Source organism: Aethalodelphis obliquidens, unplaced genomic scaffold (assembly GCF_003676395.1).
Source record: "Aethalodelphis obliquidens isolate GAN/ISIS:26980383/991018 unplaced genomic scaffold, ASM367639v1 scaffold79, whole genome shotgun sequence".
NCBI lineage: Eukaryota > Metazoa > Chordata > Mammalia > Artiodactyla > Delphinidae > Aethalodelphis > Aethalodelphis obliquidens.
The window spans coordinates 6576703-6594962 of record NW_020838023.1 but is presented as its reverse complement, the minus strand read 5'-3'; the positions used below and the strand labels follow the sequence as shown (position 1 = coordinate 6594962).

At 41.8% G+C, this 18260-nt stretch overlaps 2 protein-coding genes across 3 annotated transcripts in view; one reads left to right on the top strand and one right to left on the bottom strand.

The window, feature by feature from the left end:
* The window catches only part of COLEC10 (collectin subfamily member 10), a 170071-nt gene that overhangs the window by 132063 nt on the left and 19748 nt on the right, over positions 1–18260 (bottom strand). The gene's annotated exons all lie outside the window — the stretch shown is intronic.
* TNFRSF11B (TNF receptor superfamily member 11b) overlaps positions 11189–18260 on the top strand; it is a 29948-nt gene continuing 22876 nt past the window's right edge. The window contains exon 1 of the mRNA XM_027092530.1: positions 11189–11999. Coding sequence (XP_026948331.1) covers positions 11970–11999 — 30 coding nt within the window. The 5' untranslated portion in view covers positions 11189–11969. The remainder of the gene's footprint in view (positions 12000–18260) is intronic.

Genomic DNA, 18260 nt, shown 5'->3' with positions numbered 1-18260 from the left:
TACCGCAAAAAAAAAAAAAAAAAAATCTAGTTTATACTTTTAAATAGGTAGTAACTGTAGCATGAACAGTCTTTGAAACTATAAAATCTCTCCTTACGATGGCCTAGACAGCCGTGTCCACGTAGCACAGGTACAATCATTCTAAAGTAATACCTTGGTGAATTTGATTACAGAGAAGTGTTGATGTTTGCAGAGAGCTTACTGCCTGCCAGGCATTGTTCCAGGTGTCTCACATATATATTCCCGTTTAATACTCAGAACAATCTTAAGAAATGAATACTGTTATTAGCTTCTCCACCGTATAGATGGAGAAACTAAGACCCAGAGAAATGTAAGGACACAGAGCAAGGCAGCAAAGATTCAGATGCAGAGAGTCCAGCCTCAGAACCGGAGCTACACTCTGCTCTATTGTGTTTCATGTAAAAGTGCCCCAAATGACTTGACTACTTTTGCTGCTAAACTGATCTTTATTCTAAGCTACCTAAACCTTATCTTACTTGAGCTTGAAAGGAAGGCCACAAAAACCCCCTCTTCCACACTTCCCACTGTGCCTGCCCCTTGGGACTTCTGCTTTTGTGTTCCATTCATCTCCCCAACATCTAACAACCACTAAAGAAGCAGCAGAGCTTCCTTCAAATGTAAACTGTGGTAAGTACCAGGTTGTTTGGAACCCAAGGAGCTACTGAATCAGTCACTGTTTGCTGCTCCCTCTAACAAATATTTCTTTGAGATCCTTGAATGACTCAATCACACATCCCACACCTGCTGCCCTGAGATCTGAGCTGTGCTGGGAGTACACAGTGTCAAAGGGTAAGCCCATTTATAGACTCAGTTAGTACAATGATGCACTAGTGAGGAGAAAACAACCCTCATTTATGTAACATTGAAAATTCAGGATGGGTAACCCAGACGAGAACCCAGGAAATATAAATATTGAAACATGACAAATGATGATACAACAATAATATTACTAACCAAGGTACAAACATCTCTTTAAAACGGTGCTACAAAATGTTTCATCATATTCCAAATCAGTTTCCCTCCTGGAGTCATAGGTCATGAACCTTCTGAAAGTGAATACAAAATTTATGTGAACTTACATACGTTTTTTTTTGGCCAGAAGACCCACAGCTCGTACGAACTTGAAAGCCCCAGTCATGAGGCTTTCTCCTGCCAAAAAGGCTTTCTCTTGCTGCACAGTGACTGGGGTTAGAACCACTAAGTCATGATGTCTACGACCAGCTTTTGGTCCCACTGTGCAAAATCCTTTCAAATGGTCTGGTTTAGAAGTGTAAGTATGTCTGTGCCTCTACTGGAACTCCCCCCAGCAGAAGCGACACGTCTTTTAAGAGAAAAAAATCATAACACAGATAATGTCCTTCCTACCAGGACCCAAAAGGTGACCTTGACTGTTCTCAGGTTCTATTGACTACATAATTCTTATTGACTGCCACGTGGTACCTACAGAAATACGAACCTTCAAAGGCCATTTCACGTACTAGAGGAGGAACTGTAGTGACAGAATTTGTAAATGAAACTGCTTTTCATTTACACATTGTTTACATTCCTCCAGAGCCAGATCCCATCCTTTCTCTTCTATCACAGTCTAAACTATTCCCTGTACACAACTCTTTTCTCTGCCACTCCCTTGCTCTGAGTGCCTGTTAGTATGTCTGAAATTTATTTTCAAATATTTTGGCACAGTGTGATGTTATATACACAGTAGTCATGTTAATCTATCCTGTACATGTAGACAGTTGATTTAACCAGGATTCCCACTTTCCAGAGGGTGAATTAGCATTTCAACAGAAGGTCCACATTCCAGGAATTCAGCGCTGTCCATCTTCCAGCAATACCAAAGACTTCCTTCCTTAGCATAATCGTGGTAAAATGGGCTCCCATGGGTGAAATCATAGGTATTTAAGTCACGGGATTGGCTAAAGCATGCATTCTCAGTGGGAGACATATATTCCGCAACCGGGCAAAATTTGTTTGTTTGGGGAGGGGTAAAAAAGCTTGAAATATTGCGAGGGTTTCACGTTCTTCCAAAGCACAACCCTACCTGAAAACATCTTATGCCTTAGTATTTAATTTCTCTCAAGTTAAATTGACTTAAAATTTTCTCCTTTGGGTGTAGTAATGAAAAAATATGTGGAGGAACATCTGGCTAAAATATTTTAACATCCTCTACACCCTGCAGGAATACAGAATAGAGCCAATTCTCTGTCCTTTATTTTTAGGATCAGTGAGTATGTTAGCTCTAGGCTTGTCGTATGTGACGTTTATCATGTTGAAGTACGTTCTTTCTATACCTAATATGCTGAGAGCTCTTATTATGAAAGGATGTTGAATTTTTGTCAAACGTTTTTTCTGCCTCTATTGAAATGATCATATAATTTTTATCTCTCATTCTGTTCATGCCCTGTGTCACATTTATTGATTTCCATGTGTTGAACAATCCTTCCATCCCAGGGATAAATCCCACTTAATCATGTTGAGTCCTTTTAATGTGCCATTGAATTTGGTTCGCTAGCATTTTGTTGAGGATTTTTGCATCCACACGCATCAGGGATATTGACCTGTAATTTTCTTTCCTTGTAATGTTGCCTGGCTTTGATAGCAGGGTAATGCTAGCCTCATAAAATGAGTTTCAAAGTGTTCCTTTCTCTTCAATTTTTTGGAAGTGTTTGAGAAGGACGGGTAAAATTTTTCTTTAAATATTTCGTAGAATTAACCTGTGAAGCCATCTAGTCCTGGGTTTTTATTTGTTGGGAGATTTTTGATTCCTGATTTAATCTCCTTACTGGTAATTGGTATGTTCAGATTTTCTATTTCTTCCTGATTTTAGTCTTGATGGGGTTGTATGTTTCTAAGAAGTTTTCCATTTCTTCAAACTTTTTCAGTGTGTTAGCATACAATTGTTCATAGTAGCCTCTTACGATCATTTGTATCTCTTTGATATCAGTTGTTATGCTTAACAGTGAAAGGTTAAAAGCATTTTCTCTAAGATCAGAAACAAGACAAGGATGTCCACTCTCACCACTTCTATTTAACATAGTACTGGAAGTCCTAGACACAACAGTTAGGCCAAAGTAAATAAATAAATACGTAAAAGGCATTCAAATTGGAAAGGAAGAAGTAAAACGATCCGTTTGCAGATGGCATGATCTTATATACAGAAAACCCTAAAGACGCCACCAAATAGCTGTTAGAACTAATAAATTCAGTAAAGTTTCAGGATATAAAATCAGCTCACAAAATCAGTTGCATTTCTATATACTAACAATGAACTATCTGAAAGAGAAACTAAGAAAGAAATCCCCTTTACAATAACATCAAAAACAACAAAATATTTAGAAATAAAATATTTTTAGTATCAATGCCCTAGATTTGATCCCTGAACTGTCCTGTATTCTACCACTGATTCTAGGAATACTTGTTTGCCTGATGGAGGCATTGTTGCTACGCCACCAGACACTGCATGGTCTGGCCCTGCCCACCTCTCTGAGCACATCATATGGTTTAAATCTCCCTCTCATTCCCTTAGCTTTAGCCCACTGACATTTCTCACCCGCGTTACCACACTTGCTCTTTGCTCTACCTGGAGGGCTTTGGTTCCACCTCCCAGAATATGCAATGCCCTCATCATTCCATTGTCTGATCACAAGTTGCTTCTTTAGAGAGCCTTTCCCTAAGAAACTCAGCTAGGAACTTCCTTGGTGGCGCAGTGGATAAGACTCTGTTCTCCTGACACAGGGGGCCCGGGTTTGATCCCTGGTCAGGGAACTAGATCCCACTTGCATGCCACAACTAAGAGTTTGCATGCCATAACCAAGGGGCCCACATGCCGCAACTGAGGAGCCTGCGAGCCGCAACTAAGACCCGGCACAACCAAATAAATAAATATTTTTAAAAATCTATAAAAAAAGAAACAGCTAAAGTAGGCACGCACCATTACACTAACTTGAATTATGGACTTCAACCCTCTTATCACTCTCTGGAACTGGCTTATCACCATCCAAAGCGTTTATTTCCTGATTTATTTCATTACTCTCTCTCCTCAACCTGACTGAAAGCTTCTGAAGTGTGGTAACTATTTCTGTCTATATCGGGGGTGCAGTGTCTGGCACTTACTAGGTACTAAGTACTTTATCATTTATTTGTTGAATAAATAAATGATAAAGTACTTTTTGTGTACTGATACTGGTTATGTTAATAGTGCCCCTTCAGCTGAATATTAAATAACCTCATCTCCCTCTTAAGCTTAATATTCACCTACAGATGCTCCTTTAGGCTAAGTCTTTTCTAGGCAAACTCTTGTTTCAGAAAGCAATTCTCTCTCGCAGGCTAGTTTTTCTGAAAATTATCACATCAAAACTTTTTTTTCTAAAGGTTTGTTTCAGTTAAAGGAGGGACTTTCCCAGGTAGAAGCACCTAAGTGACTACTAAGAAAATGGTTCTAAGAATTCTTATCTATCATATTTTCATTAGCCAGGTGCAGACAAATTGCACGAGGGTTGTGGGGAGGGGGAGAATCTTTGAATTGACACTAGAGATGACCAAATTTCCCGAAGGACTTTTGAAGAGGAAACTCTGAGTAGGCAGGCAGTATTTTCTAACACTCTTTTGATATGCAGATATCAGATATATTTGTTCAGAAGCCTTCAGGTGAGTGGTTGTTTGGGATATGCATCCCTGTTTAATTAAGGAACCCATTTCCTGGGACTGAGTAGACACTAGATGGGTATCTAAGTTTCAGAAAACGCCGGCTGAAGTGACTGGAGCTATTGGCAGACAAGGTCAAAGTGTTTATAAGCAAGGAGTTAAGTTTCTTCTTCTGGCTGCAGAGGAATGACAGACACCATGTTTCGGTCTATTGAGATTTTTTTTTTTTCTTTTTCCAAACTTCCCCACCCAGAATTAACATGAATTTGGCACTGTCTTGACAGAAATTTCAAACAGAAAATTGTGATGGGTTTTGCATGCGTGGAAAGGCTTGATATATGTTCTCCTCTGTTCAAGCAGGCAGGGTATATACTATGCTATTTAACGTAATTGAGCTCTACTATTAAGAACCTTTATCAAAGAATGTACAAGATTTTCCCCCTGCTAGTAGCTTGCCAACCTCATGAAACCAGAATCTGAGAATGGGTGATGCATTTTGGAAGGAAATATAATCATAAAGAGAAACTGCCTGAACTGTGGAGGTTATTTTCTTAGACTGAAGGGGGAAAAGAGAATCCAGAAAAGGAGGAAAAAAGAAATTTGAGGGAGAGAAAAAGTGTGACTTTACAGTTCTGTATTCATAATATTTAGTGTGCACTCTAGCAAGTATTGCGGAAGTCTAAATTCCCTTGAAAATTAATCATGGGACTATAAATCCTAACAGAGGGGAATAGAACTATGCTGCTATGGATTGAATTGTGTTTCCCCAAATTCCTTTGTTGAAGTCCTAACCCCCGATGCAAACTATATTCGGAGATAGGGCACTTAGGAGTTAAATAAGGTTAAATGAGGTCATAAGGGTGGTATTCTATAGAACTGCTAAGAAGAGGAAGAGAGAGATATCTCTCTCTGAACACACACAAAGAAGAGGTCATGCTAGCACACGGCGAGATAGTGGCCACCTACAAGCCAGAAAAAGAGGACTCACCAGAAGCTGATACCCCAATATCAAACTTCTGGCCTCCAAAACTCTGAGAAAATACATGTCTGCTGTTTAAGCCAGGGGTCCCCAACCCCCGGGGCTGCAGGCGGGTACCAGTCTGCGGCCTGTTAGGAACCGGGCCGCACAGCAGGAGGTGAGCGGTGGGCGAGTGAGCGAAGCTTCATCTGCCACTCCCCATCGCTCCCCATTGCTCCCATCCACTCCCCACTGCTCCCCATCGCTCCCCACCGCTCGCGTTCCCGCCTGCACCACCTGCCCCATCCCGTCCATGGAAAAATTGTCTTCCACGAAACTGGTCCCTGTTGTAAAAAAGTTCGGGGACCACTGGACTTTAAGCCACCCAATCTATGGTATTTTGATATACTAAGACAAGCTAAGACAAATTTCCCACCCTCCACTTCTCCTGGTGGGCTGACAGAAGTTGCTAAGCCCTGAATCATAAATGAGGCAGCTTTCTTTATAGAGCTTGAAAGACCAGCCTTCCCGCTTAAAGAATGAAGTGCTCCTTCCAATGCTATGTGACATGGGTTACAGGGAGTAGTATTCACTTATTGTAAGTTATCCCTCCCGCACACACACACAAAGTGGTAAGATTAATACTAAGAATAGTAAGGTATTTGGGAGACAGTCTGCCAATACCTATCAAAATGTAAAATACATACACAAAATGTAAAATACATATACCAAAAAATTGGGACAAAGGTCCCGATTACATTTCAAAGAGTTTATCCTTAAAAAGTCCACTCACCTGAATGTGCAAAGATGGACACATAATAATACTCACTGCCACATGGTTTGTAATAGAAAAATACTGGAAGCAGCTGAATTGTCCATCAGTAGAGCACTAGTTAAGTAAATTACGATGTAGTCATACGCTAGAGTATTGTACTACAGTGAAAAAGAATGGGACATTTGTATATATGTCTGTGCCCATCCTCGGTCGGTTTACCCTCACAAATCATTCCCCTGTTCTTCTCTGTATCATGGGAGAGCCCACCAGCTCATGCTGCATCCCATGTCTGCGGGTACCTGCCTGTGCTTGGTCAATGGAAAGCTCTTGAAAGATATTTGAGGGGCAGTATTTCTTACTGCAACTCTGTCTCTATAGAGCTCAGATCCCACTGGACAGAGCCACTGTGGCTCCGGCTTCCTTCTGGTGAGACAAGCCCCCAACTCTTCCCTTTGACCCACCACAGTAGGGAGGTAATAGCTTTACGCTGTTGCTCACGTCTTGGTTGCCTCATCATCCTCTGTTTGACTTCTCAGCGATTCTATAACCTGTGTAACCAGTTCCATGTATTAAGTTCTCTCTTTTGAAGCCCTCAGACACAGTGCTGGTATGGAACAGGAACAGGGTCAAGGGGAGAAGCAACCTTTGGAACACTGTAGTGGATGCTCCTTTCTGCATGAAACAACGGGATATCTATCCATAAACGTGTATTTGTACATGATCTGAACAATCATACAAAAATCATTAATAGTAGAAGCTTCTGTAAATGGGCAGTGGGGGTCTGAAGCAAAATGGAAATTTACCCTCCACCGTATATGTGTTAATACTATTTGAATTTTTACCATATGCAGGCATTTAAAAAAGCTTAAACTTAGTTAAGCTAATAAAAATACTTTTCAATTTATGCTGTGATTTTTAGTTTAAGAGGGCTTTCTCTTGCATGACTACGTTTGGACCTATGACCCTGAGGCTGACAGGATGAAGGTCAGAGAATTTCTATCCCACAGAAGCTATAATGATCCTGTCACTCCCGTGCTTAAACCCTCCAGCGCTTGCTATGGTTTTTTGGAGAAAGACTAGAATCAATTACATTTTGCAGCCTCACCACTGTCCACTCGTCTCTGCAGCCTCTTCCAGCCCAGGCAGCACCTTGCTCTCTGTGTACCAGCCTTACTGGGCTTCTCCTAGTTGCTGGAAATTACAACTCTCTTCCTCTCACCTCGAGGTCTGCTGACACCCTGTCCTTCCTGCCCAAGGGCTATCTTCTCACTACTAGTTAATATACATGAGATGTGGCTTAAAATCATACTGGCTCAGTTGCTCCAACTGTAACTTATTTCTTTCCATGTATTTATATTTGTGTGATTGTTCGATTAATACCAGCTTTCAACGAAAGCGTTATTTTAACGAATGACTGACAATGTTGAAGTCACACTACGCTTGAGTGGGAAACCATAACTAGCCCTTACTGACCCCTGGCAACACTTCCAGATCCTTAAACAATGGGTGACTTACTCAAGCAGAAAGTGCTTGCCTTTCTGCACGTTATTTTTAAAGCAAGTACATGTCCATTTCTGTACAGAGTCTATAACACCTTGAAAGTCAAATAGCTTTGTGTAGAATATTAATAGTTAAAATTGTGTTTGTTAATGAAGAAACGGGCAAACATTAATAAAAGAAAATCAATAGGCTAACTGCATATTTCTCCTCTTTTCTTTCTGTTCCTTCTCCTACAGGATCAGAAAAAGATTTACTAACAATGAAATAACAAGGAATATGTTCTTGTTCTTCTAGTTAATAACCTTTCCTCTACGTAACCTCAGAACTCGTATTTCCAGTTTTCAGGTGTGGGAGCTCAGGTGTAATATGTTCTAGACATTCAATCAGTCACTTCAGAGCCCACTGTGTGCCTGGTCTCCCAAAGGACCTAAATCAATCCCTGTCCTGCGTTTCAGGCATTTCTGTTATAATGATGATTATAAATGGCCTCCTGTATCAGGTGCTTTGCTGCTGTGCTAAAGAGTGGAAGTGTTTTCCTCCTGGGCTTCCCAATATTCAGGCACCATTTCTTTAAGCCATACAAATGGCTGAAACCGAAGCAAGGGCCATCAGAAACACGTGCAGTGAAAATGTGTTCAACATGGGGTCAAACTCAAGAGTTCAGGGAAGAGAAGATGAGGGTCATCTGATTAGGTGTCACCTAGAAAGTCAACATCACACGTCTCTGGTGCCCAGAAACAGAAGGTTACATTTACGGGACACTCTGTTCAATGGCCCCTGCCAGTGAAGGATCTGTCACAGGAAGATGGATGTAGTCTGTCTGCCAAGTGAATGTTCAGACGTTTCCACTTGGATTCAGTCCCGAATGCCCGGGTCCCTTCCAATCCAGGCGTAAGGTGAACTCCAGCTTCTGAGTGTTCAGGGCCTGCTATTCACTGTAGTGGCTCACATGGGAAGAGCCAGGGGGACTGGCCAGATTGCTCCAAGAATATAACAAACGACGTGACGGATAACTCAGAGTGTCTGTTTCCTGGCAGTGGGTGATTAATAAACAGCCCACGGTCAGGCCCCGACATGCAGTCAATACACAGGCCCCGACATGTAGAGTCAATACACAGACTATCTTGTGACTCTAGACAAATGGTGCCCCGGCTTTTCTCAAGATGACAGTGAATTACACTCCCTCCCGCTCTCTCTCTCTCTCTCTCTCTCTCACACACACACACACTCACACACATACACACACCACCACCACCACTATTACTATTATTTATCAAATAGTTACAGGGAGGCCAGACGCTGAGCTCAAAGTTTCAAGGAATATCATAGGAAAATATATGATTCCTGCCCTCAGGAGCTTGTAGTCCCGACTTACCTTGTGCTTCTATAAATGTCTCTACGAGCACCTCGAATAAGAATGATAACAATAGCTAGAGTTAGTGAGTACTTACTACGTGCTAAACACTATGTTGAGTGATTTACATGTTTTATCCAATTTAATCCTCATAATAACCCTCATAACCCTCTGAGGGCGGTATATTTTTATCCTCACTATACTGATTAAGACACCAAACAGAAACACAAATAAGTTAGTTAAAACTTGCCCGGGGTTATAGAGGCAGGATGTAGTAGATGTGGGGCTCAAGTATAGGAGTCAGTCTGGCTCGAAAGCCTGGTATCTTACTTACTCCCCGAGAATAATCAGCGCTGTAATTTAGTAAATATTTCCTATGGCCCAGGCACTGTGCTGAGTTATCTTACATGCATTCCTTTATTTAGCGCTCACAATTAGTGATTAATCTCATTTATGGAATACTTTTTAAAATGCTTTCATTTGCTCCTTCCCACATTTCTGTAATAGCAGTACTATTTTTATCTTACAGATGAGCAAACTGAGGCTTAGGCAGTCATAAAACTTTCCCAGGGTTAACACTGCGGGATTCAATCCTTGAGCAGTTTTCTCCAAGGCTTGACTCCTGCACATTAGCGTTATCTGACAGTTCAAGGAAAACGCCTTCAGATAGTATCCCAGACAAACATTATCCTGAGAAAGACAGTAATACTGCCATTTATATAGTGCTTAACTACTAACACTCAAATTTACTTGAGTCCCATGGTCAGTCTAGGTGCTAGTATCTCAGATTATAGGTGTCAAACTCAAGTTCAAAAGCTGAGGGGCAGGGCTCCCCTGGTGGCACACTGGTTAAGAATCTGCCTGCCAATGCAGGGGACACGGGTTCGAGGCCTGGTCCGGGAAGATCCCACATGCCTCGGAGCAACTAAGCCTGTGCGTCACAACTACTGAGCCTGCGCTCTAGAGTCCGCAAGTCACAACTGCTGAGCCCACATGCCTAGAGCCCGTGCTCCACAAGAGAAGCCACCGCAATGAGAAGCCCGCGCACCGCAATGAAGAGTAGCCCCCGTTCGCTGCATCTAGAGAAAGTCCCTGTGCAGCAACAAAGACCCAACACAACCAAAAATAAAAATAAATAAAATTTTAAAAAATGAATAAAATCTATCTTTAAAAAAAGAAAAAGCTGAGGGGCAGGTCTAGAGTCATACCACTTTGTATGACTCCCCACTCCCTGACCGTCATTCTTTCACTAGTTCACTTAAAAAACCACCAAGCTCTGGAGAGAGAAAGCTGAATAAGACCTTCTGTCTTCTGTAATTCACAGTCAGAGCAGAAGAGCTGAATTCTTTCCCTCTAAATATTTTCTACTCTTGTGTATGGATCCACTTGGACCTCCTGGTGGAAAGATGTGGGTTTGAAAGGGCAGATACTCTGACCCCTGCTGGTAATACTTGCCCCTGGGGCCACTCTTCTGATTCTCTTCACCTTCCTCTCCTTGAACTCTGGTGAAAAGCAGAAATTGACCTTCTCAGGAGACAGAACTGAACACTTGGCCCTGTTGGGGAGACTGGCTCTGCAGTGTTTTTTCAGCATCCGCAAGCAAAGAGTTCTGGTAGCAACCTGAGAGCAAATCAGTAAACTGCAAGCCCTCAAAATGGGTCTACACTTTAGACGTCATCAGGTCCAACTTTCAGATAAGCAGCTGGTGGGAGTGGATGGGGGAGACAAGAACACTTCAGGAAAAGCACCAGACTTCCGCCAACAGCTTGGGGGCGGTGGAAAGACCTCGAAGAGGCAACTCCAGAAGTTCAGTAGGTAGGACAAGAAGGTACCAATGACCCTTTGATGATGATGGTGTTGATGAAGAAAACAGCTGCGAGTGTATCCCACAGCTTGCAAGGTGTTTCCTGCCCTAGGCAGGAAGTTTTCCCGGGCTGATTATCTCTGGCTCTAACTACCCCAGGCAACAAACGGTGAAGAGGAAAAAGCATGGGCTTTAGGACCAGATAAGTCAGAGGAGTTTCTTCTACATGTCTATGCAACCTTGGGGATTAATGACTGCAAACTCCCAGAGCAGTGCTCTGAGACAGTGCAGTGCGTGAATAAGAAGGCTTGTTATTGGAGGGCTCAGAAACCGCTGAGAAGGGGATCAGACAAGAGTGGAATACGGTGTCTGGGACGCACTGCAGGCTGCGCCCGGATCTTGGCTGAATCTGACTCTCGGGGTGGAGAAGCCCAGCACAGCAGCTACCCAGCGTGCGCCCAGCCCTCCCACCGCCGGCCGCGGCTGCCAGGAGGCCGGCCGCTGGCGGGAAGGGGTCAGGAAACCTCAGAGCCGCGAGTAGACAGCAGCCGCCTTGTTCCGCAGCCCGGTGGCTATTTTTTTTTTTTTTTTTCCCCCCCCCCAGGGGCCAGACCCCCCTGCCCCACCCCCCCCCCCCCCCCCCCCCCCCCCACCGCGCCGTTTCTTTCCGCCCTGGCTCTGAAAGCGTTAATCCCGGACCCCAGCCCCACTCCCCCGCTCCCGCCCAAGGTTCCTAAAAAAGAAAGGTGCAAACTTTGGTCCAGATAGGGAACGAATGATCAAAGCAAAGCCGATACTTCCTGTTGCCGGGACACTATATATAACGTGATGAGTGCACGGGCTGCAGAGACGCACCGGAGCGCTCACCCCGCAGCCGCCGCCTCTGAGCGCCTGAAGTTTCCCGGGGACCACAATGAACAAGTTGCTGTGCTGCGCGCTCGTGGTAAGTCCCTGGTCCGGGGACGCGGGCACCGGTGTCCCGGGCGCCTGGGGAGGCTTCTCGCCTCCCGGTCTCTCGACCTCCCCGAGGATTGATGGGGGAAAAGCTCGACTTGCTTCCTCTCCCAGGAGAGATTTGGGGTCAGGTTGGAACAGGAGACCTCTTTCAAGCTGATTGTGCTTCTCCTAGGATGTCCCTTTACACTGGAAAGTTCCTGCTGGGTTTATGGAGAAGAGACGAGCTCTGGACCGTTTTTATTTGAATGATTTTTTATCCATTCTATTTATTGTCTCTCTTCATCTCAGATGGTTCATACCATCTTTGCTTAGTTAACCTGAGCATCATCGTCATTATTATTATTATCATTAGCAATAAAGTGGTCTCTTAGAATCAAGATAAGTTGGGAGATGTCAGTTTTCTTAAAACTATTGTAATTAGAATAAAGTTTGGATGCAGTGAATATATGATACATCATTAGGCTCATTCCCCACTTAAGCAAATGCTATAGGAAATTTTGAATAAGTGGCACCAGAGAAAAGATCACACATGCACACACATTCTTTACTGTGCAGTTTAACATTTTACTAACTTTTTATTATCAAAATGGGATATTTCAGTTCTCAATTCAATGTAATGTGAGATAATGTTAATTAGGTTCTAAAATATATTAAATAATTGAAGTTCAGCACTAAATAGAGCTAAAAGTTATTTTACACATACAATTTGGAAAAGAAGGAATCTCTGTAACTTTTAGCTTCTTTTTTTGTCTTTAATTTGGATTTTGACCAATCAAATTAATAAGATTTGTATGTAGATTATTCTATGACCAATGTCTTATTTCCTTTATGTCACTAGAGTGTGGAATGCATTGAGACATGAATCAGACATTCATGAAAGGATAGGAAAATCCATATTTAAGCCACATATGTGTTTTGGAAGTTGTTGCAGTAACTGCATGAATATCAGTGTCCAACCCACAAAGAGTGAATGGAAGGCTAGGAAGTCTTCCAATGAGTTCCTGGGATACACAAACATAAATAAGTAAATAAATAGCAAAGTCACTAAAGAAAAGGTAGATTAACAGGAGTCCACACTTACGTATGCTAATCTTATGCACCACAACAGATAATACCTATATGTGTATGTGTGTATGTATATATGTATATTATATAAAATAACTCCACCAATATGGATAGCATGGAGAACTTTTTAAAAAGTGAAGCTTTATTAAAACAGGACACATAGAGAATTGCACAAATCTTAAGTGTCTGAATTTCTCAAAGTGAACACTTGTGAGCCAGCACCCAGATCAAAGAACACCACATTACCAGCACCCTAGAAGCTTCCTGGGCTTTCTCCCTGTCACCACTACGGCTATGGCTAGAGGAATCAATATTCTGACTTCTAATGCCAGAGATGAGTTTTGCTTATATTTGAACTTTATGTAAATGAACTTTATGTACTTTTTTGTATCTGTTTGCTTTCACTTAAGGTTCTACTGTGAGATCGTCTCCAGTGTTGGATGTACAAAAGCACATCCATTTTCACTGCTGTGTAGTATTCCATTGCGTGGCTACACCACAATTGACTTAATCATTCTAGTTTTTGGCTAGTATAAATAATTCTGCTATTAAAATGGGTACCCTTTTATTCTTCCTAGCCTTTTATATGCTCTCAAAGATTTAATTCATATTAAACATATTATCAGTAACTTAAATTTTAGAATTTCCATTAAATAATATATATACTTAATAGTAAGTGTTTCAAAATAATAAGTAGACAAATGTTTTGATATCTGGTCTGTATATGGTTGAAGATATATATTTAGATAATACAGCATCTACTAATGGTCGATGATACAGCATTATCAAAAGAGAAACCTTTTATTGTCTTGAACACAGTAAATACTTTAAATAGGAATGATTTCCCTTTCCCTTTCTGTAGTTTCTGAGATTGCCTTTATTTTATAAATACCTGAAAAAAGATACTTTGTACTTACACATGAAGAGTCCAAATGCCCTTTTGTAAACACCAAGATGTAGTTCTAAGAACTGGAAGCATTACAGCTATTTAGTCCTTTGTACCAGGCATGCCACTAGGCACTAGGGACAGAATGGAAAACATGGACATGATTTCTGTCCCCATGGACCACATAGCCTAATGGGAAAAGCAGATATTGGATGTATAATAAGAATAACAAAAGGAGAAGCACTAGGTGACGTGGGAACATAAAAGATCCTGCCTTCCAGGACCTCATAAAGAGAGTTGCTGTGCAGTGGTTACGAACTCGGTTATTTTGGATCAAAATTCAAATACCAGGACCACTGCTTACTTGATGAAAGATCGTGTGGCAATTTACATGTCTCTTGAGTTTTAGTTTTCTATAAAATAGAGATAATAATATGCACACATGCAAGATAACCCCATAAAGTTCCTGTTCCATATTAACACTAGCTTCTAGCCTTATGCTCACAGATAACTGTAGGGCGCTCCAGACCCAAGTGAATTACGTACACAAAGTGCTGATGGAGCTCATGGGAGGGAGAGATGGCCACCAACTATTACCTTGAAGGAGCAATAGAATGTTTCACTGTTGGAGATAAAATCAAGGCATCCTGAATCTAAGAAGTGGAAGAAGGTAAAATTGTGAGGCAAAGTACAATTCTAGATTCTTTTTTTTTTTTTTTTTTTTTCGGTACACGGGCCTCTCACCATTGTGGCCTCTCCCGTTGCGGAGCACAGGCTCCGGACGCGCAGGCTCAGCGGCCATGGCTCACGGGCCCAGCCGCTCCGTGGCATGTGGGATCTTCCCGGACCGGGGCACGAACCCGTGTCCCCTGCATCGGCAGGCAGACTCTCAACCACTGCGCCACCAGGGAAGCCCCCAATTCTAGATTCCTTTTGTGAGAGCAGAGGATATGCCTGTAAGCAAGCACTGATGGGGTGTGGTCATTAGGACTAATGCCATAGTCATGGGCTTTCTGGAATGCTCACTGATGTAGCTAATTAGAGACCTACTCTGCGAGATGAGGTGGTCACATCACCAAGTCATTTCTTTCATGGTTGCTCAAGGAGCCTCCCTAGACTAGGAACATCCTGGTCTAGGACTCGATTTTAACTGGTGGCTGAAACGTCCCAACATGGAGCTCTAGAACCATCCATTGGCCTTCTCAAAGCTAAGCTCTGAATTAATGTGAGACACTAGGGCTTGGGGTTGGGGGGCGGGGTGAAGCACTGGGGGGTAGTAAATGTTTTTTCTCTGGACAACTGCCTGATATGTCCGTCCTCCTTTTGTTGTTGTTTGTTTTGGTTTCCTTCCCTTCCCCCAGTGGTTGAGTATATCTGTCTAGCCTTTTCGTTTGTTTGTTTAAGAGAATGATAACTCTGAAGTTTTGGGGAGAATCTAACATATACTCAGTCCACAACAGTCCTGAACCTCTGACCCTAGCAACCTTTCTGGCCTCGATCACCCATGAACCGTCAGCACAATTCCTAATTTCAATCTGGTCTTTAATTTTACTTCTTAGGTTAAAACCACAGTTGTCAAATTCCACTGGTCAGGGAAGAAGGCTTTCTGTGCCAGATGTTTTATCCACTTAGTTCTAGAAGGAGAGCTATGGCAGTGTCTATCAAAGGGGCGCTAAGCACACACTCAAATATTCTTGCTCTCCTATCCACTAACTTGCCAGCTGGGTTTTGCTCTAAGCAACTCTCAGCCCCCCTGCCTGCATGTTCCCTTTTTGTGAAAGCTTTCTGTGAAAAGCATTATTTCCTTTTGCATCTCGTTGACCAGCAGTATTTCCTTTAGCCTGAGTTTCTCCTTTGTGGCCCCAAAAAAGAGGACTGGAAAGTATATTTCAGAGAAAGAGTAATTTTGTAAAAAATTATGTTTGCCTTATTCAACGCCTTACCTAATGATGCTTGGCTACCCCTGATGTTGTTACTACGGAGCAGAGATGCCAACATTATCTGTGTATTTGAGTGTCTTACCCTGTAGAGCAGTAGCTCTCCATCAGATCAGACTTCTTCCATGCACTTATTAAAAAAACCCTTTGTGGGCTTCCCTGGTGGCGCAGTGGTTGAGAGTCCGCCTGCTGATGCAGGGGACACAGGTTCATGCCCCGGTCCGCGAAGATCCCAAGTGCCGTGGAGCGGCTGGGCCCGTGAGCCATGGCCGCTGAGCCTGCATGTCCGGAGACTGTGCTCCACAACGAGAGAGGCCACAACAGTGAGAGGCCCGCGTACCACAAAACAAACAAACAAACAAACAAAAAAACCCTTTGTTACAACTCCCTTGCTCTCCTGAAATGAAATTTAGAGCGCCTATATTTTACCTACATACAGAATTTTAAAAAATCAATATACTGGCATAACTATACTATAAAGGAGAAATAAAAAGAAAGTAATTTATAATAAAATAAGCTTCACTAGAAGACTTAGTGAAGTAATGTTATATTAGCATCTTTACATAGAATTGCCATGAACAGACTAGGAGGAACAAAGATGGGAGCACACGTGTCACATTGGGGTTCAAAACCATGATCAGTCCTGGCTTTGGTGCTGTGATTTTTTGAATGGAGAACAAATCTTGCTAAAGTTTGAAACAAAACAAAGTACAACCGTCTATCAAATTTTATGTTGTTAAATTCCTAGAAAATTCAATATGTATAAAAATCATGCGAAAACCACTTTATATGTATATACATATGTATACGTGTTTGTGTATATATATTTATATATATTTACATATGTGTATATATGTGCGTGTATATATATGTGTGTGTGTATATAAATATATAAAATGGAGTTCAAATCCAGGCTCATATAATGCTATATATATATATTTTTTTAACTTAGATCACTTGTATCAGTCAACAGGACATTTGAAAGTATGTGGGACATGGGATTATTCTTTTTTTTTTTTTTTTTTTTTTTCATGGGATTATTCTTGATCATTGGGGACATTTAGCAGCACATAGAAACTGTGACAACAGAAATCGCCCACAAATTTCCAGAACTTCTAGGGGATAGTACTACACCTGTGGTAAACAAAATATGAGCTCTTTGCAGACATAAATTTTCATGTGATTCATATTTATAGCCCCCAGGTCTGCACAGTGCCTGACGCTAAATGTGTGTTTGCTGAGTCAAAGGAGCTACGGTGAGATTTGCTGGGGTGTGTGTATAACCTACCAGCAATTTCCATGGAGATCCCAACAGAATGTAGCTTACTGCCGGAGATCTAACATTTTAATGTTAGCTTTGATCTCTTTCAAAATATAAATATAACACCCTACCCACCTGACCAGTATTTTAAATATTCTTTTGTCCATTTCTACTATGAAGATACATACCAATACCGTCGTGGAGGTCCATTCTTAAGAGAGCAACAAAAATGAACCAGATTTATATGTATACCCTTGCAGGTGCTACCTAACCTCAGCTGAATCCCCTTTTTGACCTTCCCATCAAGTGTTCATTCTTGGTTTGATAAATTTGATACATTCGTAAAACATCCCAATGGAGATGTCAAATAGGCATTTGGATTCAAAAAAGTTCAGAGCACAGGGGAAGCCTGGACTTGAGATAAGAAAATCTGGGTCATGAGCATAGAATGGGTTTTTTGTTTGTTTGTTTTTTCTGTTTGTTTGTTTCTAAGCCATAGGGAAGGATATTTCACAGGGCAAGAGAGGAAAGGAGGGAGCAGCTCCAGAGTACATTTCTGATATTGACAGTCAGGTAAACAAAATGCAAATATGAACAGTAATAGCAGCCATGTTTAGAAAAGAAAACAAAAATCAAAATAAAACTTAGCAACCCACAAGAGCAGGAACTAGTCAATCAGAAATCCTAGCAACATCTGTAAACTATCTATGCAAGAAGAAAGAGTGAGGTATAGCCAACTTGAAATACACACGGTATTTTTATGTGACATGTAATTAGTTTTTGGAACTCACTACCACAGAATATTTATTTTGGGGTTACTAGCATAGAAAGTCTAAAAAAAGAATTCTTTTAGACAGTTGTAGGGATAAGAATAGTGTTACAACACATTAGGTAAGAAGCTGTGTGGTACCCACTCCCTCTCACGTTTACCTGGCCTTGCTAAATGAATGTTCCAAAGGCCAGAACAGTCTACAGACACACTAAAATGGTTTCTCTCAACTACAAGGTGACATAACTTTCCAGGTGCTTGGGTAGGTTTTTTTTTTCACCCTAATTTCTCAGAAGTACCTGAATCAGCCAGACCATAAATGGATAGAG